General features: G+C 37.3%; 1 protein-coding gene across 1 annotated transcript in view; it reads left to right on the top strand.

Annotated features, from left to right (window-relative positions):
• PROS1 (protein S) overlaps positions 1 to 27,296 on the top strand; it is a 59,557-nt gene that overhangs the window by 1,779 nt on the left and 30,482 nt on the right. The window contains exons 2-3 of the mRNA XM_029215416.1: positions 18,300 to 18,457; positions 21,177 to 21,201. Of these exons, the coding sequence (XP_029071249.1) occupies positions 18,300 to 18,457; positions 21,177 to 21,201 (183 nt within the window). The remainder of the gene's footprint in view (positions 1 to 18,299; positions 18,458 to 21,176; positions 21,202 to 27,296) is intronic.

Genomic DNA, 27,296 nt, shown 5'->3' with positions numbered 1-27,296 from the left:
AAATGAGTTTTTAAAGGATAAAGTCAAAATAAATCTGAACAGTAGCACTGGTGTTTTCTTTCTGTACCTTAATGAATTATCTTGCACACTCTCCTGGAATGCAATCATTCCATTTTGGAAGTCACTAAAATATTCTACCAGAATGAAATGAAAGTTCATGAAAGTGAACACCAACAAAAAAACACTGAAGAGAGAAAAGAACATTTGGAAATGGAGAGAAAAAATAATCACAGAGGGGATAATTAAAACATGAAAAACTACTGGGTCTAAATAACTGGTAAATTATAATCAATATGAAAAGACTAACATAGGAAATAATGTGAACATCACAGGGCAAGGTGTTGGGAATAACACTTAAACATATGGAGTATGCTCTCATCACAGAAAGGTTTTTATTGACCCCTACACAGACTGAGACAGCTTCCCTATTGGGAAATATGATTTTAGAGTGTACAAGTGAAGCCAACAAAATACAGAGAATGCATCCTCCAGAGCCAACCATGACCTTCCCATCCATGGGAGCCTAGAGTACGTTTCCACTGATAATCATTTATGGACTGGACGGCCGTGCATTGTCCTCTCAGGGGTCTGCTTGTTGAACTCTGTACCAGAGAACAAGGTTGTTAATTGTGCTTACAGAGAAATATATGGGTAAATACATAAAACATGATAAGCAGTGTTTTAGAGAGAAGAAAAAGGCACAAATGGCTTGCTACACGTACTGCTTGTCACCACAGGAATTTGCTAAACCCTTTCTTTTTGTAGAGATTGTTACATGTTCATGGAATCTAGGCAGAGTTAAAAAGTGATGTGTGTGTCTATGTGTATTATACAGAGATAATCAAACCATACATATGGAGGAATCTTGTTATATATAGACACTGATAGTGTATATAAATTAGTTCTTTAATTCTAGTTTAATTGGATTAAAAATCATTTCTGGTTTACTGATGAGAAAACCGAGATACAGATGGAATGTGTTTACTCCCTAAGATGGTAAATTTGAGATAGAATTAGAATTCCAAATATTTGATTTATTGTTTAGTCCATAGAAATACAGTCACTATTTAAAGAAAAAGTTTAAAAATCACAGCTTTAGGTTTGAGAGAGTTGAGAAATCATCCAGTTCAACTTTTTTGCAATTGTTCAGAGATGTGAACTGACTTTTCACACATGCTTGTATCTATATCTGTATCTATATGCATATGTGTATCTATCTATCTATAGATTTAAAACTTATACTGTCTATATATTGTATACCACACTAAAGGCTGTGTGAAGAAAAATAGAAGAAAGGGGATGTCCCCTTTGGCTGTGCTAATTTGGCCCTTTCCAGACTTCCACTTCTGCTTAGGTGCAGTCTACCCTTGACATTACTGACTCATATTTTCCTTCTCTTTTTTGCTTTCCTCTTTCTGGAGAGATTTTATCAAGCTTACGTTAGAGTTGGGGTTGGTGCTGGAAGAGTTAGAGACGATATCTGATGTACAGCATCATCATCATCAACAACACCATCATCAACAGCAACAACAACACCCTATGCCGTATTCTCTTGCCATTAATCCTATCTAGGATATACAGTCATGCTTTTCATAATAGACCTTTTCTGTCCACCAAGTTCAATATCCTCTTTAATAGCTAAATGATCTATATGCATATTTAAACTTTCAAAATACTGTGAAAAAAAACATGAGAAGCCTGATAATACATATATTAATTAATCTTTAGCTACAAGCAACAGTAAAGACTCTTGCTAACTAAAGCAGAAAGAAAGAAAGAAAAAGAAAGGAAGGGAGAAAGAAAGGAAGGAAGGAAGAAAGGAAGGAAGAAAAAAAGAGGAAGTGAGAAAGAAAAATAGAGGAAAAAGAAAGCTGAGTGGATTTATTGGAAGACCTACTTAATGGCATGTTGAATAACCAGGCCTAGGGAAGCCAGGGACTTGGGCATTTAGGTGATCTATATAGTGGGAACTCATGTGCTCACTATGTGAGGAGCTGCCATCAGATGACTCAGTTCTAACTGCCTTCTAGTTCTGTGCATACCTGTTCATTATTGAATTTCTTAGAAAAGAGAGCCTGATTATTTTGGCTTAGCTTGTTTCTGGAGTCCTGTGGTTGACAGCTCAGTAGAATCAGGTGGAGTGCCAGAAGGACAGCTCCCACAAAGGAATGGATCTTGGGAAGGAAGCAGAAACAAGAGAAGTCTACACATTCCAATTACTGGCTGTACAACATACACACATGCCCTTCTTTCCATGAACACCATTTGAAAAACATTTCAAATATAATGCAGATATTTCTAATATAATGCAAATAACTAATGTACAACAGAAAGGACCTCCTCTTCAAGAGATTCCAGTCACCACACTCAGAGAGGAAGGCTCAAGGCTACCATTTCCTAGTTTAGTATCACCAGATGATGTCCTTGCCTCCTCTAGTTCTGTCACAATTCTGTGTCAATGTGCTGTGCTCTATGGATGAAATGATACATTGTAGTATACCAACACATCCTATATTCCAGAAAATAATTTTAAAAAGACAAGCAAGGGAATACAGGTACTGGCTTTAGGGCTTGCCTGTCTCTCTTGGTTTGAAGCTAGAGCTGGTATTTATGACTTCTTCCTTCACTACCGAATTCATATGTCTCCTGCTTTTAGGCAGTTCCTCATGTTTGATCTTTTTGTCTACTCAATGAGATGTACCACACCCTTATTCAGAAAGAACCTGAGCCCTGTTGTTCCCACCTATGGATGATTGTATCCATCTCTTCTTTACAATTTCTATTGTGTATAGTAGTCATCCTGGAGAGGCAACACTTCTAACCCTGATTTGTATGTGGCAACTACACTATTTTGCCTTGATTATTGTCATTCCAGCATAGTTCTCTCTTTTTTTCCAACAGGAGTAAAGAACTTGAAATGGCTACATAGCAGTCTCAGCTTCTAATTCAGTGGAAAATATGTTAGGTGCATATTGTGAGAAGAGCCACAACTGACAATCATTAAGTGGGCCATTCTGCCCCCTTTTATAATTAAGAACCTCCCTGATATGGGGCTATCCACTTGGAACACAAATATTCTCAGCTCTGGGGCAATTCTTGCCCAAACTTCCTTGTTTCTAGGCCTAAGATCTAACTCTTTACAGGTCTCTGAACAACTGGACAGACCAGTTGTAACTATTGAGAAAGTAGCAAAGATTCTGATCTCTGATAATTTCTCATTCTAAGCAAAGTGGACAATGAGAAATAACTGCTTATCTGTCCGCCCCTTGTGAAGGTTTTATTTCTCCTGTGCTCTTCAGGATCACCCTTGAGAGAGGCTGTAGTTCATTTCTGGCTGTAGCTTTGTAGCATGTCTACCTCTGGCTCATGTTGGTACATCACACTGAGGTATCTTTTCCTTTTCATTCTTGGTTGTAGGCCTTTCCTCATGAGTCCATAAAGGGAGGTGGAGGGAGGGAAAGAAGTCAGGAGAATGAGAAACTGGCCCAGGCCACTTAGTGGTGCTTTAGGCTCATCCCATTCATACCATTTGAACATTTCACAATTGAACTGTGTCTCAAGAGTACCCTGATGTCCTATGGACCATTTAAGCCCAATTAGATCTGATGAGTTACTGGCTCGGCTACATGACAGACTGTTTGAAATGAACTTTGAACTAGCTAGAGAGCATTCTCTTATTCTGGTTTCCACCTGCACTTGGCAGCTTTTGGACTCATAGTAAAAAGCTCAGAGTAGAACATCTAAAAGTGGAATATGCCTCAAAAATAAGAGGTCCATCAAAATCTATTCTTCCATCTTAGTAATGGACAGCCAGGTATATAACAACTTGTTTCTCACTTGAGCAGGAATATTCCGACATGACCAGATTTTTTTTTTTTTTTTTTTTTGCAGTACGCGGGCCTCTCACTGTTGTGGCCTCTCCCGTTGCGGAGCACAGGCTCCGGACGCGCAGGCTTAGCGGCCATGGCTCACGGGCCCAGCCGCTCCGCGGCATGTGGGATCTTCCCGGACCGGGGCACGAACCCGCGTCCCCTGCATCGGCAGGCGGACTCTCAACCACTGCGCCACCAGGGAAGCCCGACATGACCAGATTTTTGCTGAAAATAGTTCAGTGCTCTTAGGCCTGGGGAAGGAATGAGAAGGAATCATAGTTTTAAGATTGAGTCTGATTGGGCCTATAGTTTCAGGACAGAACTCCCTTTATCAACTGAGCCCCATAATCCTCAATTCTGAACAGCATACCTTAGATCTTAGGTGTTTTGATCTTAGATCTTAGGCATCTAATAATGAATAAAGTTTTGAGAGTCTTTTTCCTTAGTGCAGTTACCCAGTACATTTATTTTGCTTTGGAGAAAACTAGGAGAAAAGTTTACAGATGCTTCCTCAAGGGCGTCTTTCTTCTCCTTCATTCAAGAGGTTCTGTATTCATCTACTAATTCGACTGGTAATTAAGGCGAGGTGGTGATTTCTTTGTATTGTGACTATACAGCCTCTATTTGCTAACCCAGAGAGTTTGGGGTGAAAAACTCAGTGAAGAATTTGTGGGTTGTCTTTCCATCTAATTTTGGGAGAGCTTTGCCTGTTAATCCTTTCTCCAAGATTTGATCACTGACTTTGATTCAGGTCAGTACAGGCTGCTACCTAAGCTCAGCCACCCAGGTTCCTCCCATCCCACCTGAGATCTGGGAGCCCATTTTCATTGCAGCCCCTCCCAGCAAGATTTCCTACCTAGGGAGAACAGCCAGTACAATGCTTTTTAAAAATTCTGGTGATTTCCTCAATAATCTATGATAGTCATGAAAATATATTCTTTTCTTCTGTTAGGGAGTAGGGTGGATAAGTGAGGAGGTGAACAGGTAGGAGTCACATGAACAATTCAAGCCAGAACATCTGACTCCTATTCTTTCTTTGATATTATGTCAAGGAATGTCTGGCGTTTCAGTGTTGTTCAGTGTGTGCCAAGATTTTGTCTGTGATAGCATTAGCTAACCAAACCAGCTGTTAGAACTGAAGCTGGGGCTCTAGCTAGCACATGGAACAAAATTAGCAATATTAATACATTCAGCCTAATTCAAAATTATATATGCCTTGAGTATTAGTTTTCTATTGTTGCGTAACAAGTTACCACAAACTTAGCATCTTAAAACAACACAATTTATTATCTCATAGGTTCATAGGTCAGAAGTCCAGGCACAAGTTCAGGGAGCTGCTCCAGGTTCTCACATGGATAAAATCGAGGGGTCCACCAGAGCCGAGATCTCATTTGAAGCTTGGAATCTTCTTCCAAACTCACGGATTATTGACAGAATTCTGTTTCTGGCAGCTGTAGGACTCAGGCCCTCAGCTGCTGAAGGCACCCACAATTCCCACCATGTAATCCTCTCCACAAAATGGCGGTTTGCTTCTATAAAATCAGTAGGAGGCATCTGCGGCTGCTTTTTGTCTCTTCTATTTCTGAAGTCTGAACCTGGTGTACAAGGCTCATGATCTGGAGGCTTCCAAATCTTTTCCTCCAAATGAGCTTTCCCTGCCCCTCTTCTGAAAAATGGTCCTTCTCTGTCCTCTCTCCCTTGTGGTCTTTTCATATGCCAGTCCTCCTTTCCTGACGCGCAGGCTCAGTGGCCATGGCTCACGGGCCCAGCCGCTCTGTGGCATGTGGGATCCTCCCGGACCGGGGCACGAACCCGCGTCCCCTGCATCGGCAGGCAGACTCTCAACCACTGCGCCACCGGAGAAGCCCAGTCCTTCCTTTTGAAAGACTCTTTCTCTTTATTGTCCTCCCCAACCATACCAGGTGATCTGTCCTTAGCTTTCTCAGACTTTAGGATATTTTATAAGATTTTGTTCCTTTTTTTTTTTGGATCATGGATTGATGTGTGATAAAGGTTTCTAAGGTCTTTACTTCCCCATTTATATTATAGGGTAATTTAGAAAATTGATATTTTCTTGGTGCTATTCTCTAATATTTAAATATATTTAGGGCTTTTTTTTCATTCTTTTGCTTTATTGTTTATTTTATTCAAGGAATAAGCTGAAGTACTCTGTCTTATCTATGTGTTTTATGCTTTCACTAGAACTCTCTTATTTTTAGAATTAATAAAGGAGAAAATTAGCACATTTTTGAATATAGGCATTAGTTTAAATTTTTCATAATCTTACGTTAATTAGGGTAAGATATGCTATGGTGTGATAACACTTTAATCCACAAATCTTCAAATTAGTCTCCAAATCACTGAATCTCAGTGACTTAGTAAAATAAGAGTTTATTTTTTAGTCATGTAAAGTTCAATGTGGTTTGTGTAAATCTCTTACATCTCTAGTTGTACCATCTGGAACACATGGCATCCAATGTCCCCACAAGAAAGGAGAGAAATGGAGGAGGCGTATTTGTTCTTTTTTAAATTTTTTTAACATCTTTATTGGAGTAGAATTGCTTTACAATGGTGTGTTAGTTTCTGCTTTATAACAAAGTGAATCAGCTATACATATACATATATCCCCATATCTCCTCCCTCTTGCATCTCCCTCCCACCCTCCCTATCCCACCCCTCTAGGTGGTCACAAAGCCCTGAGCTGATCTCCCTGTGCTATGCGGCTGCTTCCCACTAGCTATCTATTTTACATTTGGTAGTGTATATATGCCCATGCCACTCTCTCACTTCGTCCCAGCTTACCCTTCCCCCTGCCAGTGTCCCCAAGTCCACGTCTGCATCTTTATTCCTGTCCTGCCCCTAGGTTCTTCAGAGACATTTTTTTTTTTTTTAGATTCCATATATATGTGTTAGCATACGGTATTTGTTTTTCTCTTTCTGGCTCACTTCACTCTGTATGGCATACTCTAGGTCCATCCACCTCAGTACAAATAACTCAGTTTCGTACTTGTTCTTAACCGTCTTAGCGTGGAAGTAACAAAACTCACATCTGCTTCCAATGCAAGGAAGCACATGGAATATTTGGTCAGCATTGTCTCTGTTACAAACATTTTTCCTCCAAGGTTAAGATTACTGTTTCTTCCTCTAAGAGAAGCACAACTACTTGTTGCCCATTTAACCCTTTGGTGATGTATATTACACAGTGTAAGGTTGCTTTAACTATCTGAATAAAATTTGTGATAGAGAGAGAGCATAATTAACATGCCTACGAACAGACCAGCCGATGACTTAGTATAATGACATTAAGTTGGCTATTAATGTGGCAGCTTGAAAAACATATTGTAGCAGTTGATATTGAAATTTTTCCTATGGTGAGAACTGTTATTGTTTTAGAAATTGCCTTGAAAATGGCTTTAGATTTAGAAAGTAAAGTCCCCAAAACATGGTCTATAGCTTTACTATTCAAGTGTAGCCCATAAACCAGCAGCAGCATTACCCGGGAGTTTATTAGAAATGAAGTATCTCTGACCCCACTTCAGACCTACTGACTCAGCATACGCATTTTAACAAGACTCTCAGGCAATTCCTACACTTCGAGTTTGAATCATTCTGGTCTGTAAGGCCATAGCAGAGAAGATAGATAAATGATTCTGCATAAGAAGTGAACAGAAATTTGCAGGGGTGGCAGTAGAGAGCGGCCAGGGACAGAGAAGGGGAGAGGATGTCAGAGAAGGGAGGAAAGAAGCTGAGCCCCATGGCAGGAGAACGCAGCTGTAGGGAACGTCTTCAGTAAAAACTTATTAGATGTGAGGGTAACAGAGGACCTTTAGGAACTGGGGTTTCTAAGGCTAACTTTAAAGTGCAAACGTTGCTTTAACTTTTTAATGTTGCAGTTTTGTTTTTTCTAAACGCAATAAATTGTTATTAGGTCCAGTATGGGGAAAACCCTTTCATTTATATTACATTGTTCCAAATATAGAAATTGAAATCTCCAGGCTTGAGGGAAAATAAAATAAGGATAATTTATCCACATAGATTCTGAGTCTTTCTACGGAGGAGTGGTAACAGGAACTGGCTCTTACTGGTTCTAGGACATTAGCATAATTCTTCTTAGTCCTCTGGTCCATTTTTTGGAATGGACTTTAAAAGGACACATTCAAGAACACTGGCTTTTAAATCTCCATAAAAATGGTAAAATTGTAACTTCTTGCAATTATATGATATTTTCCATCTTTCAAAATAGCATATTTGGCATTTTCTCATTGAGTTTCACAGCTATTCCGTGATGTACCTTCCCGACTTTAGGAAAACGTTATGTTTTCTCTGCCTCTGTTTAAAGTTATCACACCCACTCTTTCTCTTCCTATTCTCATTTGCTCTTCTTGAAGAAATAGTTTATTCTGGAGGTCTCCTCTCTTCTCACCCTCCCACTGTATTGGGGACTGAGAATGTTAATGGTGATCCTATTGTTAAACCAACTGTATACATTTTAGCTCTCATCCTAAATAATAGTAATTGTTATTAATAACTTCTTTGCAACATTTGAAACTTATCCTTTTGAAATTGACCTCCTTTATGTCTATAAGCATTATCTTCAAATTTTCTTTCTCTCTCTGCATATGTATGTGTTACTAATTCTATTTCTGTCGTTTTGATGATCTCTCCTTTTCCGTAAATGTTAGAGTTTCCTAGGGTTCCATTTGACCTTCTGTCCTTTTTGGACATCATTCCTCAACTTAGACTACCAGCTATATCCTACTATCTCCTTACATTTTTAAACCATTCATGTAATCCACGCTTAATATAATGTGCTAAAAAAATGCATCTGTAGTTTCACTAGCAAGAGACCTATGTAACATTTTGCTTTATATTCTTCTAAGCCCCTTTGTCTGTGTATATATGTTCTTAGAAATTAAAATATATGAGCGAAAGAATGGAATTTTGCTCTACATATTATTTGTAACTTGATATTTCATCTAAAAATGATAATTGTTTTTATATCAATAAATTAAAATCTATGTCACACTTTAAAGTAGATTTATAACTTTCCTTTATATATGTTCATCATAATATATTTAACTAAAATCATATTTTTGGACATTTAAATTATTTCCAATGTTATGTCCATGTTCATTTCCTCAGTTTAATGTCCTAGCAATTGAACTGTTAGCTGAATATCTAAAGAGTGAGCCTATTTTTTTTTTTTTAACTGGTGCAAAATCTTACTCTCAAATGTAATGAAAAATTCTAAAAATATCTACCCAGGGGAAAACCACAATATCAATAACAAAATACAGGAAACATCCAAAGGGAAAAATCATTTTGGCCTGTGGTAGACAGCCTCCAAGGTGGCCCCCAATTACTGTTTTTTTTTTTAATTGTATTGAAGTACAGTTGATTTACAATGTTGTGCTAGTTTCTGGTTTACAGCAAAGTGATTCAGCTATATATACATATATATACATTTTCTCTCATATTCTTTTCCATTTTGGTTTATTACAGGATATTGAATACAGTTCCCTGTGCTATACAGTAGGACCTCATTTTTTATCCATCCTATATATAACAGTTTAAGAGTGCACCTATTTTGATGGTTTTAGACACATGTTGTTAGATTTCCCTTGGGAATCTGATTTTAAAAGAAGATTTTAAGTGTCTGATTCCTCTCATCTTTGCCAACATTGGATATTAACTTTTAAAATCTTTGTCAGTGTGATAGGAATGAAAAAGGGCTGACTTTTTGGGGGGTGGGGAGTAGTCCATTCTGTTTTTCAGTTCATCCATTAAGTTTTTTTTGTTTTTTTTTTTTTTTTGCGGTACGCGGGCCTCTCACTGTTGTGGCCTCTCTCGTGGCTCCAGACGCTCAGGCTCAGCGGCCATGGCTCACGGGCCCAGCAGCTCCGCGGCATCTTCCCAGACCGGGGCACAAACCTGTGTCCCCTGCATCGGCAGGCGGACTCTCAACCACTACGCCACCAGGGAAGCCCCATCCATTAAGTTTTTTATTTTGAAATCATATTTTAGTTCTCTACTTCTTTTTCATAGCATACTTTTGTTTTATGGATGCCAGGTTCTCTCAATTTATTTAGGATATTAGTTATATATTTTTTAAAGTTATCTTCTGTGTCTTCAATTACCTTTATTTCCTTTGGAGTCTGTATGTTCCTCTTGACCTTCTCTTTCATGTTATTAATTTTATGCAAATATTTACTGATTTTTAGCTGTTATTTCATATTTTTTGAAGACAGTCCTAAGTTGATTAGATTGACTAGGTAGCTGGCCTAGGGTTCTACTGTGGTTGTTGAGGTCTGTTTTTCTAACAGGACATTGCTTTTGGGAAACTTGTTATCAGTCCTAGGTAACTGGGCAGGCTTCTCTTTAGGAGACTTTGTGGGAATTGGTCGAGGGCAATTGTCAAGGTAAGGAGGACATTGACTCTTTGAAAATAACTCTTTCTAGTTGTGCTACTAACCTTCTCCCACATGGTATGTGTTAAATGCACCTTTCCTTATTACTTGTTTTCTATTCCTCGACTCCTTATCCCAATCATTTTCTCTCCTTTCCTAAGGTATCATTTTACTCCATTGTTATTTAGACTGTGTCTTATGGCCTTTTAGAAAGTCAACAGGGAGTTCTGAAAGGCTGGTAGAAATTATATTGCATTATAAACTCCTACTCGATGCTTTACGAATATTCCAAATAATCTCATTTCCAGATCAGCACTTAAAAAATAGTAATATCCTAAGAGTCAAAAGGGAAGCCATTAAGATCTAGAGTCTTTCTAAGCCTCTCAGCGTGCTTCAGACTTGCTTATTGGGGAGATCTGGGAGATGTTGCAGGAAGTGGGGTATTGCAGAATTAGGCCAGCTCTCTTATTGTTGCCTTTTGCTTTTCCAAACGTAAATACAGACACAGGCCAGTGAACTAATTATATTAATTGATGCCACCCTAACAAAATAGGTCAAATAGAACAACAAGACATTTACTGTGCTGTAACCTCTTGCTACGTGACATCGAATCAGATAGTGTTTTGGTGTCCTGATGTGTAGGAGATAAAAAAGACAAAGCAAGCTGACTACATGAATACCTTGCTGCACATCCTGAAAAGATACCTCCCATTGTAGCCTCAGAAAGTGTAGCCAGTGTGCAGTGTAGTGGTCTAGAGAAGAAAAGACAGGGCTCTAGAAATTTCCTCTTCAGACCTTACCAAAATCTGAACTCTGAATTCCTTCAAAAGAAGTACCTTAATTTATCACTTACCAAGAACAAACACATGACATAACAGAAATGGACAATGTAGTCTTTTTCTGGGTAATAAGCTGCCTGTTCTATCTTTTGGGTAGACATATTTGTTGTTTTGGAAGGAATAACTATTGAATAAAATGTACTGCTTTCTCTACGGCTAAAGCAAAGGTTTAATCTTTGGGGAGAATTGGTTAGAGTGTTTGATTTACTCTTTTTTTTCCCTTAGACTAGGGGCTGTAAATTAGTTAAAATTAAATCTTCAAGTAAGGAGAGGTCCGTTTCACTTCTGTTGTGGCTGAACAGTTCAAGCATTGTTTCCCTACCCATTCATTGATCTGTTCCAGAATGGGGGTCAATGGTCACATTTTTTAATGACACTGGCTTTCCTACTTCTAAATAAATGCCAACCCTCATCCTTTCTAATCCAAATGTTATAGAACTCACCTTTATTTGTGCAACATATAATTCACAGATTATATCCTCTTTTTGTTTCCCAGATTTAAACCTATGCAGATCTACCTCTTATGATATTTGATTCTCTTAAATTATTTCTCATCAGCCTATTTATTGCTTAGTCCTCTTGAAGGACAAAGGCATGGTTCACCTTTACAGAATACTTTTTCTAAAGTTTTTCTAACCCTTAATATAATAATATGAGAAGAAACAGTTGCTCAGCAGCATAGTCCTCAATACTAAACAAAATGTGAAATGTAGAGAAGTGCATTAGGTAGTATATTAGTTCTCTTTTAAAAAAATAAACTTTACTTTTAAAAAATTGAAATATAACATACATACAGACATAGCATTTATTTCTGAAGGCTAACACAAGCTTTTCTTAAAGTTGGTAATAATTATGTAGGCTGATGAATGCCTAATTAAAAATCTATTTTGATTTTTTCTTAGTCCTTGCAAACCACATTTTTTAATATCCCTCCTCAATTATAATCTTCTGTGGTATAAATCTTTATGATAAAAATGAAAGATTTTATACTTAATTAATATGTGATTATTTAAAATAAAATTGTAAAATAAAAATCCCCTCATTATTAACTAATGGTTTTCCTATATCATGCGATTCTATTTTTATCAGTCTTTTTGTAAGCAAAACACGCCATTTCAACAGTTGAGACGTAGGAGGCATGTCTCAAAGTATTATCTAATTGTTCTATTTGTACATTGAATGCCATTTTCCCTGACCCTGTCCCACAGTGAAGAAGAAACAAAGATTCAAACACTGCCAAACCAAATGCTAGCCTAAAATTCCCTTCTCAGACACATTCTTTTAGGGACAGTTTTTCATTCTTGGGTTGCCAAATAACAAGGGCCAAAAGAGAGACAGAAAGCAGAATTTAAAAAGAGAAGAGCTCTTGGAGGGAGGAATGTGAGAGCCATCTTTGCAAAGACAAGAGAGCAGAATTGAAGAGATTCAGAGGATGAACTATTCTAAAGCTTAGACCTCCTCCTCTTAGACCCACATCTGACTGATCAGTTTTGGACAACCTGCAGCTCTGTGGTCCTGACCCCTCTGAATAGAGGGTGGCAAGCTTGGACAACTAAGTGGGAAAGGGGCTTTTAACATTTTTCATTAATCCTTGACCAAGGTCGAACTGAATTGAACTGTGAGGGAATTTTCCTGTGAGTAGAGGGAATGCTAACCCCACTATCCTTATGACAGATGCTTAAGTGAAGTACCAACAACAATAAATTACTTTCTGTTATATAGTTAAATTTACGTTGGAAAAAAAATTGGTCCCCACAGAAAATATTGAAGGGAACATGTGAAGGCTGTGAAGACAATTTCAAAAAAGAATTCTAGTTAATGTTTGCATAATGGTTTATGTTATTGACATAATTGTTCAACTTCTATGGTCACTGTTCAGATTGTTAAAAAAATCAAGCAGATTCAGTCATATTTCTAATCTTGAAAGACTCATAACTAAACATTATAACCTAAAATTTGAATCTGAGTGTAACACTTTTCAAGCACATAGTTGTGTTTTCACAAGGACTTTCTTGAAAAACTTCTTGATCTAAAGAAGTGAAACAAATAATTAGAGACAATGTGGTAATGTAGAAAGAGAATGGGTTTTGGAGGCAGGCTTGATTGACTGTTCTCAGTTGTGTGAACTTGGTAAGATTAAACTCAACTTCTCTGAGTTTCAGTTAGTTCATGTGTATAACAGTTGTGATAGGATTAATAGGAGATAATGCAAAAAGAGCATTTATGTGCTTATGGTGCCATAGTTATTACTATGATAAATAATGGAACTTTTTAGACATTCCTGCATGCCAGCAGGGTAGATATTTTTGGGCAGCTTGACTTTGAGTCAGCTGATAAAAACACTTTGGAACATATATTTGCCTCATCCTACAGTTCTGTAGTTCTTAGTTTGGATCTGTGATATCATGTTTGTATCTTTTTGACAAGGAATAGTAGACTCCTTTGGAAGCACACTCTGTTAGATGGATGGATCTTTTTTATAAAGGACAGTAAATGTCTTATTTAAGATACCAAACATGTCCACTACACAACCACATAATTAATTTTTTTAGATCAAGTACATTGTGAGCATTTAAGTGGCAGAATACATAGAAGAAAGAGCGTTGGACTAGGAGGATGGGTACACTTAAATTCCTGTCCCAATAGCACAACTTTGAAAAAACCATGTAACCTCTTTTAGCTCCAATTTCTTCAGTAGGAAAATGGGGATGATAATTCTGTCCTGTAATATATTTCATTATTTATGTGAGGATCAAATGAAATCATTAATATACACTTTGAAAATTTTTAAGTATCATGCCAATTGGAAGTATTATTGAGGTGAACCCAGATGAACTAAAACATAAACGTTCAAATTCAGGCAAAATTTATTTAGACAAAATTATTTTTTAAATTATTAGCTTCATTATCCTTTAGGTCAGAGGTGTAACAATTTTCATTTTTAATATTCCTCTTATCATCTGAGACAGTGAAACTTCTGGGTAATAAGCTGCCTGTTCTGTCTTTTGGGTAGACGTATTTGTTGTCTTGGAAGGAATCACTCTTGAATAAAATGTACTCTCTTTTTTGAAAAACAGCAGCAAATAGTAATGGATGGTTGCAGGTCTGTGCATTGGGATGCCTGTGATCTAAGTTGTACTTTTGCTATTTATTAGCTTTATAACTTTGAGCAAATATCTTGACCTTGAAATATTGAGGTCATCTCATTTTCATCATCTCTGAAATAATGGAAGTTACTTTGTTTCCTTCTAGTTTTATAAATGTATGTGAGCATTCCTTTAAACCACACCTTGGTTCTCCCTGGACAATTGAGAACTTCCCCAAACATGAATATAGGATGTGTTATTACAGCTGGTCTGTGTCCTGCAGTGGGGGCCCTTATAGGGAAAGAGATATTCCTAAATATTAATATTAACCTCTGCATTCTAAAACTTAATATTCTGTAAGGAAGAAATGCCAAGGAGTGATGTTTATGTTTTGTTTTCCAACTGCATTTGACCTTGATTGTTTTATTATTGTATCAAAATATTTATCTTTAATACAAAGTGTTATTGTTTTTCCAGAAAGACTCACATATTTGCTTTGAAGTTCAGAAGGGCCAAGTTTTTGCTATATTTATTATCAAGTAGCATGCTTAAAACTATTTCAAATAAATGAGATAATTGCAATGGCAGACCCTTTCATTGTTGATTGGGCTGCCATTTATCAGTTAGCAATACACTTGGCGGGTGGCATGCTCACAGAATAACATCTTTTTTTTTTTTTTTTTGCTGTACGCGGGCCTCTCACTGTTGTGGCCTCTCCCGTTGCGGAGCACAGGCTCCGGACGCGCAGGCTCAGCGGCCATGGCTCATGGGCCCAGCCGCTCCGCGGCATGTGGGATTTTCCTGGACCGGGGCACGAACCCGTGTCCCTTGCATCGGCAGGCGGACTCTCAGCCACTGCGCCACCCGGGAAGCCCCAGAATAACATCTTTTAGACGCACATAGCCTTGATTTGATCTTGAGCAGTGATAAAGATGGTGAGAGGTAGGGTTAAAAATATAACTCAAACACTTTTGCTGGTTAATCATCCCATTTAAACTTCTGTCTTGGTAAGTGAGAAAACCCATATAAAATTAAAATAGATAAATAAATAAATAAATGTAATTCTCTCTTGAAAGATGTTCAGTTGTTCAACTAATAATTATGGTGAGTGTTGATTAATTAGTCCTTTTGCTTTTCTTTTTCTTCATTCTATTGTCAACTTCTGATTAATTCTTCTTTACAGAGTTGCAAGAGAAATAAGAGAAAAATAAATTTAGCTATTTATATTATTTGCTTATCTTCCTAGTCAAAGAACCATTTGTGGTTAAAAATCAGGATTAAAAAAAGTTATTTGTAGATTTTACTTGTAATTTAAAATGTTTTCATTAAAAAGCAATGTTCCATTCACATTCTAAAATGATAAGGCCCAAACTTCATACTCTCCATTCTTTTCTTCAAATATAATTGCAGATTGTAGCTTGAGAGTCTTTTCTCTGTATTTGTCCACATGATGTTTACATATCTACAAGTGTGGCTGGTATATATAGGATTATGCTATAGATGTAGCATCTACAATTTGCACTTTTAAATTTAATACTATATCTTGGAGATCTTCAATGCAAAAGTATCTTCCTTCTTTTGAATAGGCACATATTATTCTACTGTATAAATGTATTATATAGTTTATTTTTTCATCCCCTTCTTGATAGGTATTTAGGTCATTTTTTTTTTTTGACGGCGTTGGGTCTTCGTTGCTGTGTGCGGGCTTTCTCTAGTTGCAATGAACGGGGACTACTCTTCGTTGCGGTGCACGGGCTTCTCATCTTGGTGGCTTCTCTTGTTGTGGAGCGTGGACTCTAGGTGTGCGGGCTTCAGTAGTTGTGGCTTGCGGACTCTAGAGCGCAGGCTCCGTAGTTGTGACGCACGGGCTTAGCTGCTCCGTGGCATGTGGGATCTTCCCGGACCAGGGCTCGAACCCATGTCCCCTGCATTGGCAGGCGGATTCTTAACCACTGTGCCACCAGGGAAGTCCTCTAATTTTTGGATAATACAAACAATCTTCTTTTTTTTTTTTTTTCTGGTTGCTTTGGGTCTTCGTTGCTGCGCGTGGGCTTTCTCTAGTTGTGGTGAGCAGGGGGCTACTCTTCATTGTGGTGCATGGGCTTCTCATTGCAGTGGCTTCTCTCGTTGCCGAGCACGGGCTCTAGGCGCGCGGGCTTCAGTAGCTGCGGCGCAGGCTCAGTAGTTGTGGTGCACGGGGTTAGTTGCTCTGCGGCATGTGGGATCTTCCCGTACCAGGGATCAAACCCGTGTCCCCTGAATTGGCAGGCGGATTCTTAACCACTGTGCCACCAGGGAAGTCTCCAATCTTTCAATAAACATTCTATACATACCTTTTTCAGCAACATTTGCATATCTGTAGGACCTACTTAGAAGCAGAATTGTTGAATTGAAGAGTATATGTATTTTTTTTTTTTTTTTTTTTTTTTTGCGGTACACGGGCCTCTCACTGTTGTGGCCTCTCCCGTTGCGGAGCACAGGCTCCGGACGCGCAGGCTCAGCGGCCATGGCTCACGGGCCTAGTTGCTTCGCGGCATGTGGGATCTTCCCGGACCGGGGCATGAACCCGTGTCCCCTGCATCGGCAGGCGGACTCTCAACCACTGCACCACCAGGGAAGCCCCGAGTATATGTACTTTTAATTTTCAGATACTACCAAATTACCTTCAAATAATACCTATCAGTTTATATTCCTATCACCATTGTACAAGAATACTTGTTTCCACTTACACTCACCAATACTTGATATTATCCGTCTTTTAAATTTTTGCAAATCTATTAGGCAAAAATCCAATTGGTTTTAAAAATTTGTGTTAAACATCTTTTCACATGTTTATTGGCTACTTTAATTTTTCTCTGTAGTGATGTGTAAATGGTATTGCATTGTTTATATTTTATTTATATTATTTATTTTGTTTTTAACCTTGCACATTCCTGTATTGGTTGGCATATTGTTGTATTACTTTTTCTTTAATTTGCAAAAGTTGTTTATAAATTCTGGATGTAATTTTTTCTGTTATATATGATGGAAATATTTTCCTGCAATCTGTTGCTTGATGTTGAACTTTGTTATTTTTATCATCGTTTGTCAACTGCTTGCAATTTTTTATATACTCAAAGTTACTGATTTTTTCTCTACTGTATTTTGTGCTTTGCACAAGGTCTTCCTTTTGCCATGGAATTTTATTTTCTTGTTTGTATAAATAACCAGGTGTTTTAGCCTATCAAGTTTCTTTCAAATAGCTGATTGGACTGTACTCCTGCATTTCTCTTTCTCCACAGAGATCACACAAGTTTTCCATTAAAACTGAGAAAGTTTGTTACTCTAGCTTTAAAGATGCTGTGGCTATGACTTTATAGCCATTTCAGCATGATGCTTTTACCAATGTAGTCATAACGAGGTAAACATTAAATTATTGTTTGGTATGTTTGACCTCAAGCATAAGCTTGAATAATTTGTGTAGATCATTAGACAAACGCTGTAGCTACACACCAAACCGCTCTTTGAGTTGTTAAGCAAAGTGCTTATGTATCCATGTGTTTTCCTCAGTTCAACCCTACTGAGGCAGGCATAACTTTAATTTTTATTTATTTAATAAATTTATTTATTTATTTATTTTTGGCTGCATTGGATATTCGCTGCTGCGCGTGGGCTTTTTCTAGTTGCGGCGAGTGGGGGCCCCTCTTCGTTTTGGTGCGGGGGCTTCTCATTGTAGTGGCTTCTCTTGTTGAGGAGCACAGGCTCTAGGTGTGTGGGCTTCAGCAGTTGCAGCACACGGGCTCAGTAGTTATGGCTTGTGGGCTCTAGAGCGCAGGCTCAGTAGTTGTGGCACACGTTCTTAGTTACTCCGTGGCATGTGGCATCTTCCCAGACCAGGGCTCGAACCCATGCCCCCTGCATTGGCAGGTGGATTCTTAACCACTGCGCCACGAGGGAAGTCCTGAGGCAGGCATAACCCTAAATAGCATACTAAGTTTAAATGGCATACAATTTACCGGCAGAAAATGATTTATATAATATATCATTGCTTAATATAATATTTTAGGTGGAGAAATGAAAGATTTGTTCATGTAAACTTTTTTTGTTTTTCTTCAGTTTTGTCGAAGCAACATGCTTCACAAGTCCTGGTTAGGAAAAGCCGTGCAAATTCTTTGATGGAAGAAGCAAAAAAGGGTAACCTTGAAAGAGAATGCATTGAAGAACTGTGCAATAAAGAAGAAGCCAGGGAGGTCTTTGAAAATGACCCTGAAACGGTAAGAATTCATGAAAAGTGGTAAGTTAGCATACCTAGACATACAGTTACAGACGGAATGTTTGCAGCTTGAGTCTGTGTTCCCTTGTGTTTCTTTTTAAAGTTAATGATTGTGTATATCACCTTCCACATGTACCCACTGAAGCGTTTCAGGAGGAATTACCTTCAAAGGAAAGTGGGCTTATTAGGGAGACACTATGCCAAAACCAATGTGCTCTGACCAAACTATAATTCAACTGTACCTAATTATCACGAATAGTATGAACCTCATGGTTTGTAACTACTTTCTGCCAACCAGGATTTTGTAGTGTTGGGTGAGGGGAAGGCACCTCAAGTGTGTATGTGTGTGTGTGTGTGTGTGTGTGACTACATTGTTATCACTATGCTTCATTAATTCTCTCCATTGGCATTTTTAACCAAACTTTAGAAAACAGAGCCTCTAATTCAGAGCTTGGTACATAATAGTTACTCAGTAAATGCTTAATAAAGGATTCATTACAGTATTGTGTTCCCTGAGAATACTTTTAATTTATTCCATAAACTGTTGGGAAGTTTCCTCAGCCCACTGTATATCATCAATAGTCCCTGCGGTTAGAATTTATACCTTTAGTGTATAAATTTCTCCAATTTAGTCTAGAATAAAATGATCACAAAGACCCCTAAATATCATACAGAAATATGGGGCCCCTACATCTGATCTTTAGTCCCCTAATTTTCCTAGAGAAGGGGGTTCTTTAACATGTTCTGTGGGTAGCAGGAATATAAATAGTGCCTCTATGAATTAGGGTGAAGAATTCAAGTTTGATAACCTTCAGGGTTACCTCAGATTTTTTTCCCTGAGATGAACTGTATAACCAAAAGGAAATGAGGGAGAAAACATACGCAAAGTACCTCCTTTACCCCTGCCTTAGTTCCTGGAACCATGAGACTAGATGAGCCATAACGAGCAGGAACCATTTGTCTATAGTTAGAGAACTTGTCCAAGACAGTAATAACTTGTGTTTTCTGGGATTGCCCTTTAATCCTCTTACCTCCACCTACTCTAATAGGTTCAAAGGGAATTTTTCCCAGGGTACCCGAAGATTCATTTTTAACACTCTCCAAGATTGAATCAAAATGTTTGTCTTAGTTTTGTTGCCTGTTGTGGAAAAGCAATTAAGACAAAAATATTTTATTTCACACAATATAACAGTGTACTCATATTGTGTAGGAAACAGATAAACACACACACACATATACACAAATTTCTTTTTATTATGGAAATGGTAAATATATCCCAAAGTAGGGAGAAGAATATAATAAACCCCAATATACCTACTTTCCCTTTCAATGATTATCAACAATCTGCCATTCTTGTTCTGCCTATTCTCTACCCCACCCACTCTAATTTTTGTTTTGTTTTGCTGGAACATTTTAAGGCAAGCCTGCATGCTCAAGATTTCATTTGATTATATTACCCATAAATACTTGAGCGTGTATATCTAACACTGTAAATATGTTCTCATAGCTTAGCCTCTGAGTAGCAAATGGGGAGTGAGACAGAAACCATATGGAGGGAAGGGAAAAGGGTAGAGAAAAGAAACTTATTTATGTGCTTCCTCTCCTCCACTCATTCTGACAGTTGTGTTATTGACAGAAGAGAAAGAGATGATGGAGAGAGTAAGGAAGAAATGGGAGACATGAAAGAAGAAAAAAACCCATTTGTTATTGCTTCTCGCTTTCTATCCTGCTCCAGACACTCCCTGCCCACATCCCTCATACCCTAGTCCACACTCCCAGTCACCACCTTATTGCTTGTCTCCCCACTGTCCCTAATATAGTCCTTTCACCATTACATTATCTCCTTTTGAACCAATTCATCATTGTTTATATCCTGGCTTTTGTTCTGTAGATGACAACACTGATGTCTGAATTGCTTAGTGGGAGATCTCATCTTATAAACTAGTAGCTAAGTGTTGTGTAGGTTTATATGTGAGAGGAGGAAGGAATGAGGACTTTAATTGTGTCCTGGATGAAAGTTATGTTCTGTACTTGAGGTTGTTTTTGTGTAGAAACACTGGTTTCTCATGAGGAGTTCTTATGTTATTAATGCTGCATATTGGATGTATTATGGCTTAAGAAGGCTTTTGCGAACTAGCCTGGGAACCTTACCATCAGAAATCATTTTTAACATTTTTCTCCTTTTGCTGAAGTGCTTTCCTTAGTCCAAATTACTGATTTACAGAAAAATTCTTGGTACATAACCAATTTATAAGTAAGGTATTACATGTACATAAGATGCTAAAAGGTAAATGTCCACTTTAATTCAATTCAAATTATGTTACTGTTATTCAGCAATGAATCTGGTGTGTGTACTCAGCATGATGTGAGATGTATCAAATGGGTATCTAACCATCTTGGAAAAATTAAAAGATTTACGTAAAGGGGGCATATATAGTCACATTTAACATCTTCAGTGGGGCCTGTTTTCAGTTTAGAAACCTTTGAAACATGATTTAATTGATCAGTATTGCTTTAAGCCTCAGCATCTTATGGCTTAATGTTATTAGTCATCTACTCCTGGTATATATTTTACTATAGAAAAAATGCTATAATGTGGAAATGACAGTTATATGTAATTTATTGCATCTTTAATATAAAAACACATTTTAAAATCGTTTTAACTTTATATGAAATTTAGATTTGCTAAGATATATTTTTTCTTTTCTTTTTTTTTCTAGGAATATTTTTATCCAAAATATTTAGGTAAGTTCAAAGGACCTCAATCATATAATCTTAGAAATGGAAGAAAACTTAAATATGATGAAGTCCAATCCTCCACTCATATATATTCCATCCAGTACAATTTCATTAGCCTTGGGAGTAAGATCTCTCTCATTCTATGTGCAAATTTTCTGTCCTTTTATTTAAAGTCACGTAGATGAATTTGGAATGGTTCTTTTAATTACTATGTGACATTTTGTCTTTTAGTCTTTTTCATTTTTTTGTCTTTCTCATAAAGAGTCACTGAGCTGATGCAAAGTTATATTTAGGTAACAGAATATTCTCTATAAGTACATGAATTTTCATGGGTTATCTTCTTTTTTTTTTAACACCTTTATTGGAGTATAATTGCTTTACAATGGTGTGTTAGTTTCTGCTTTACAACAAAATGAATCAGTTATATATATACATATGTTCTTCATGGGTTATCTTTTAATGAAAGGAAAGATCTCTACACTCTCCAGAGCTTGTGACATAATTATCATTTAAATATTGATAGAAATTATTAATGACTTCCCACTTTGCAGCACCATTTCCTCATTTCCTACAATATCCCATCCATGTTTTGCCTTTGGATACAAAAGCAAAAGGAGTGAGGTAGCATTTCCATATCTAAAGAGATTAGATGATTTCAACTAAATGTCAATTAAAAGGCTACAGTTTGTTTTAAATAAATATAAAAATATTTTATTAATATTTTTTGGAGACTTGTCAGCATTTCCAAAGAATGGAAGTGGAGTAGCATTTGTACACGTCTTTCTGATGAGATTCTCTATAGGTCCAGCCCACAGAGGTTTGCTCTCCCTCTTCCTTTGAGCTCAGAATAGTCCCCATCTGTGCATCTTTCTACCCCACTCTCATGCCAGCCAATGTGAGACTCCAAGGCCTGCAAAACTGAAAAGTAAATCTTCCTTGAAAAAAAAAAAAGTAGGAATGTACTCTGATATACAGTAATAACTATGCAGTTTAGTGTTAATATAATTTAGCAAATAACTATTTCTATTAAACTCTCATTTCTCTTGAAATTTTAGGGTTTAATTATAGTTTAGGGTATTACACTTTGCTTTTGTTTTACTTCTGAATACCCATGCAGAGATCCCAGAGACCATCTGTAGATAGGGGACTATATATATACCTTTCCCCCTTTCCTAGGGAGCCTTACATTGAATTGATGGTATGTACTTACATTTACCCTTCAGGACAATTAACAAGATAAGAGCCCAACATCATTGGGAGAAGACCCTTTCTGAACCAAGTGCTCTTTTTCATAGTTCCTAAAGTGGTTACTCTTCCCTTTTTCGAGTGTCCACGATGGTGTGAATCTTATTTTTGTGGCAAATCCGGAGTCAAGGAGACCCAGCTATAATACACTGCCTCTCATTTCACCCTCTCATCAACTGCAGGACATCGGTTCAATGGTATCTCTCTTTAGAACTCCATAGCATGACCCTTTTCTGTTCTTGGGCTGCTGGGTGTTTTCCAGTTGACTTATTATAATTTTTTTTTATTAATTCCAATCGAACATTTATCTCCCACAAGATCTTAAAATTATTTAACTTCTATGAATTATAGTTTTCCAATTTGTCAAATGGATAGTAACAATTTACCTAATAAGTTTCTAGCAAGAAATAAAATAAGGTAATGTTTTCAAAGCACTTAGTAAAATATGTCATGCTAGTTCTCTTCATTTTTTTCCCCTAACTTCTCCTCTAGTCACATTTTCTTTTCTTTCCTTACCTTCCCTTTTCTAGCTGCTAATAACAGACTTAAGCAGTTTCATTCAAATTTGGAAAGAGGATACTATAAAAATTATGTAGTGATATTATTTATGACTTTAGATATGAAGATTCAACAAGATTTTCTAAAAACTTTAGCTGTCATATCTGAGATATACATCCATGAAAAATATTTCTTCTTTGTAAAGTTATGCTTTGACTCCTTACTTTCTAAAGCAAAAATTAAAGGTTTATAGTCTTAAAGTCAAGAAAAGATAGACTATCAAGACTATTTCATTCTCTCCATTTTAGGTAGGAATTTAAATATTTTGTAATTAAAATAGACAATATTTAGCTGTTAAAATTATAAGCTTACATTAAAATATAGTATTCTTAGGTCCATGTAATGAGGCTGTGTTTCTGCAGGCATCAATACTCTGGAAGATAACGTACCTTTGATCACAGAGTACATTTGGATAAACATAAATAACATTTTAATACAACATTATGTATTTTGGAAAAGTTAGATAAAATCTTTTTCTTTTTTTCCTTCCATTCCTCTCAGCTGCCTCTGTTTGTACCCAACTTTCTCTTTTATTTGCCTATCTTATTTGGAAGCATGATAGAAAAGCCAAGTCCTAAAAAAAAAAATAATAATAATAATATGATGTGGACTCTAGTCTCAGACATAAAAATTTCTACTGTGTCGGTTTAGGAAACTTATTTAACTTTTGAGGTTCTGTATTTAAGTTACACTATAACTATATTTTCTAACTTCAGAGCTGTTGGGAATATCAAATAAGTATATGTATGTAGATAGATATTTTTATGTCAAACTTTCTTCAGATGTAAAGTATTATTATTAATTGACTTATATAGTGAAACAAAAAATGTACTTTTAAAAATATTTATTTTATTTATTCATTTTTGGTTGTGTTGGGTCTTCATCACTGCACACGGGCTTTCTCTAGTTGCAGTGAGCGGGGGCTACTCTTCATTGCGGTGCGCGGGCTTCTCATTGCGGTGGCTTCTCTTGTTGCAGAGCATGGGCTCTAGGCACATGGGCTTCAGTAGTTGTGGCATGCAGACTCAGTAGTTGTGGCTCGCTGGCTCTAGAGCGCAGGCTCAGTAGTTGTGGCACACGAGCTTAGTTGCTCCACGGCATGTGGGATCTTCCCAGACTAGGGATCAAACCTGGGTCCCCTGCATTGGCAGTCAGATTCTTAACCACTGTGCCACCAGGGAAGCCCCCAAATATACTTTTTATTATGATATATTTTTTGATTCACATTTTATATTTTGGTCTTTAGTTACAAGCATATGTGATGAATTCCACTGTTGAAAACACAAAAGAAATACTCTAAGTTAAAGTCTTTCTGTCTTTTGATGTGTATATCCTGTAGGCCAGTGGTCCTAATTGGGGGGTGGGGGGAACCTTTATAATTTTGTCTCTGATAAACCCAACAGTAATTTTACTAATTACCACAGCTCATGCTGGGAGCTCCTTACAGTGAGATAAGATCACCCAAGAAATTAGACCACTAATACTAACCCATACTTTTTGGCAGTGTTTGGATTTAGAATTGTAAGTGTTCAGAAATCACATTAGTCTATCCATATACTGCACTGAAAACATGGAATTTGGGCAGAAATACTCTGCATTTCATTATATAAAGATAAGTTTTTAAGTTGTGTTCTTTTCCTTAGAAAATGGAATAAACTCTGCCATCTATGTAGGGCTTTAAAATATCACCCACTAGAATGGATGATTAAATTAATGGGAGAAAAACTTCTTGGAAAGAATGTTAAATTCTGAGCCAAAATGTAAACATCAGAAATAGTTTTTAGTTTCTAGTTCTTGCCAAATTGGTGGATTAGCTCAGACTGCTGACTTCTCTTAAAATCATCTTAAGAGAAACAATAGCATTCCAGGCACTAATAATAACAAAATAAAATGAAAACAACAAGAAATGTGAGAAACCCATGGATAGACTGAAGGCTGTTTGACCTAGTATGGGGACCTGGGGTTCTGACTGCTGAGGCAGCAGTAAGAGGACAGATTGGATAGTTAAAAAAGAACCTAAGCGTTCAAATCAAGCAAATTTTTAAAAGTACAACAGAGCAAGCCCTGAGTAACAAAAAATAAGGAAATAACACAAGTAGAGATAGAAATAAGTTAAATGGAAAACATAAGAGAAGATTAACACAAGAAAATCTCATTCTTTGAGAAGGTCAAGTAAGGAAAGTAAGTTAGACTGACCTCTGGCAAGAATAATCAAGGAGAAAGAAAAAAGGGAAAGAAGAAATGCCAGAACAAAAAGTGTAGGACAAAAGGGGGAAATACTATAAACCCAGCATAGATTGGATTTATAATCATAAAATAAAGATTATAAAATAAAATATAATCATAAAAAGTTACAAAATATGATCATATAATAATATGGATATAGGAACTGTTGTAGTCTAGAACCAAGATTTCTTTCTAGGATGTTCTGTCCTGACCACTGGAACCTCTCCTGAAAGTGCCTCTTTCTTAGGCTTTCCTCCCTGATGGCCCAAGTTTCTATTTCTAATTCCGTTTCTTAGAAGAGCTTCTGCTTCAGGCTACAAAAGCTATGGCAACCTCTCTCCAACTCTCACCTTCCTACTCATTCTCTCCAACTTCCTCCATTCCTGTTGGGCAGCAAGAAAGAGAAGTGGAAAGGTAAGGGATCGGGACTGCACTGCTTTGGAGTAGCCATGCAACTTGCTCTTCTCACTGTAATTCTAAATGCAGGTTTCCAAAAAAACATTATCACATATATTAGTATGGACTCATATATAAGGTGCTTTATGGGTTAAGCCTACTTTGTAATCTTGCCTGGGGTCCTAATCACCATATGAAGTCATTTCAGCTGAATCTCTAGCTTAAGGGTTTCAAATTTTAGCTGTCAGATTTGTCCAGAAGTGCAAAATGATGCTTTCTTACAAATGAGAATCCTAATGGAATGTTCACACTAGAATAAGATAATTCTGGCAGTGGGTGATTCAAGAGGAGGGACAAATGAATTCAGGGAAAGAATACTCAAGACTTAAGATTGCCTAGGTCTCACTGGGCCTCCAGAAAGACCACAATGATGTAAAGTATTGTTTCTATGGGAAAATATTATAACCTACTTTGGTAGGCTAAATAATGACCCCCTAAATATGTTCATGTCCTGTCCTCAGAACCTCTAATATTACCTTAAATGTTGTCTTTGAAGATTAAGTTAAGGATCTTGAGATGGAGACATTATTCTGTATTATCTGGGTGGTTTCAATGTAGTCACAAATGTTCTTAAACAAGAGAGACAGGAGGTCAGAGTTGGTAGTAGTTCATATGACAATGAAGCAAGAGTTGAGAGTGATATGAGGATGGGGCCATGAGCCCAGGAATGCAGGTGGCTTGTAGAAGCTGAAAAAACTGAGGAAATAGATTCTCCTTTGGAGTTCTAGAAGGAATGCAGCCCTAACAACACCTTAATTTTAGACCTCTGATCCCTGTAACTGTAAGATAATAAATCTGTGTTATTTTAGGCCACTGAGATTGTGTTTGTCACGAAAGCAATCGGAAAGGAATATACCCACTGACTTCAAATGAGCCTTTAAACCCCTCTGTGATAAATTGCATTCTCCAAAGGTGGCTGCAAAAATATCTCCCATCTCACATACTCTTCTGCAATGTCATCTTGCCACTTCCCCAACACTATGTGGAATCTATTCTTTTCTCCCTCCTCCAAATCAGGGTGGACCCGGAGACTGCTTTGATCAGTAGACTATGGTGCAAGTGATACAGTGCCTCTTAAATGGCCTGGCAGCTTCCGCCTTCTTCCTCTTGCAAGCTAGGTACCATGAAAACAGTGCCACTTTAGGACTGCATACTCAGGGAAACTCAACCACATGGAGAAGCCCTGAAGCATGGCATACCATGTGGAGATAAAGATGCTAAGGAACCTGAGCTGTCAGACATATGAGTGAAAAGCCATCCAGGAGGTGGATCTTCCAGACCCAGCCACCCTGGCTGATCCCATGTGCAGCAGAGACAAACAGCTTAACCAAACCCTTTCTAAATATTTGATCCACGCATCATGAGCAAAATAGAATGATTATTTTAAGCCACTAATTTCGGGAGTTGTTTGTTACCCAGCAAAAGTTAACCAAAACACCACCTTTTTAGTGAGTTGGTGACTATCTGTCCAATGAACTGATACATATAATGTCTTCAGTGGCTATTAAGAAATGTTATGTTGTTGGCACTAAATGACCCCTGGTTAAAGTCTGTACATAATTTATCTCTATTATTTCAGCTGTTATTTCTGCCAGATTGCTATATCTAATTTCACA

The sequence above is a fragment of the Monodon monoceros genome, unplaced genomic scaffold (assembly GCF_005190385.1).
Source record: "Monodon monoceros isolate NGI ecotype Baffin Bay Population unplaced genomic scaffold, NGI_Narwhal_1 Super_Scaffold_11, whole genome shotgun sequence".
Classification (NCBI taxonomy): Eukaryota; Metazoa; Chordata; class Mammalia; order Artiodactyla; family Monodontidae; genus Monodon; species Monodon monoceros.
Note: the sequence above shows the minus strand (reverse complement) of the source record. Positions and strands in the feature narration are given on the sequence as shown.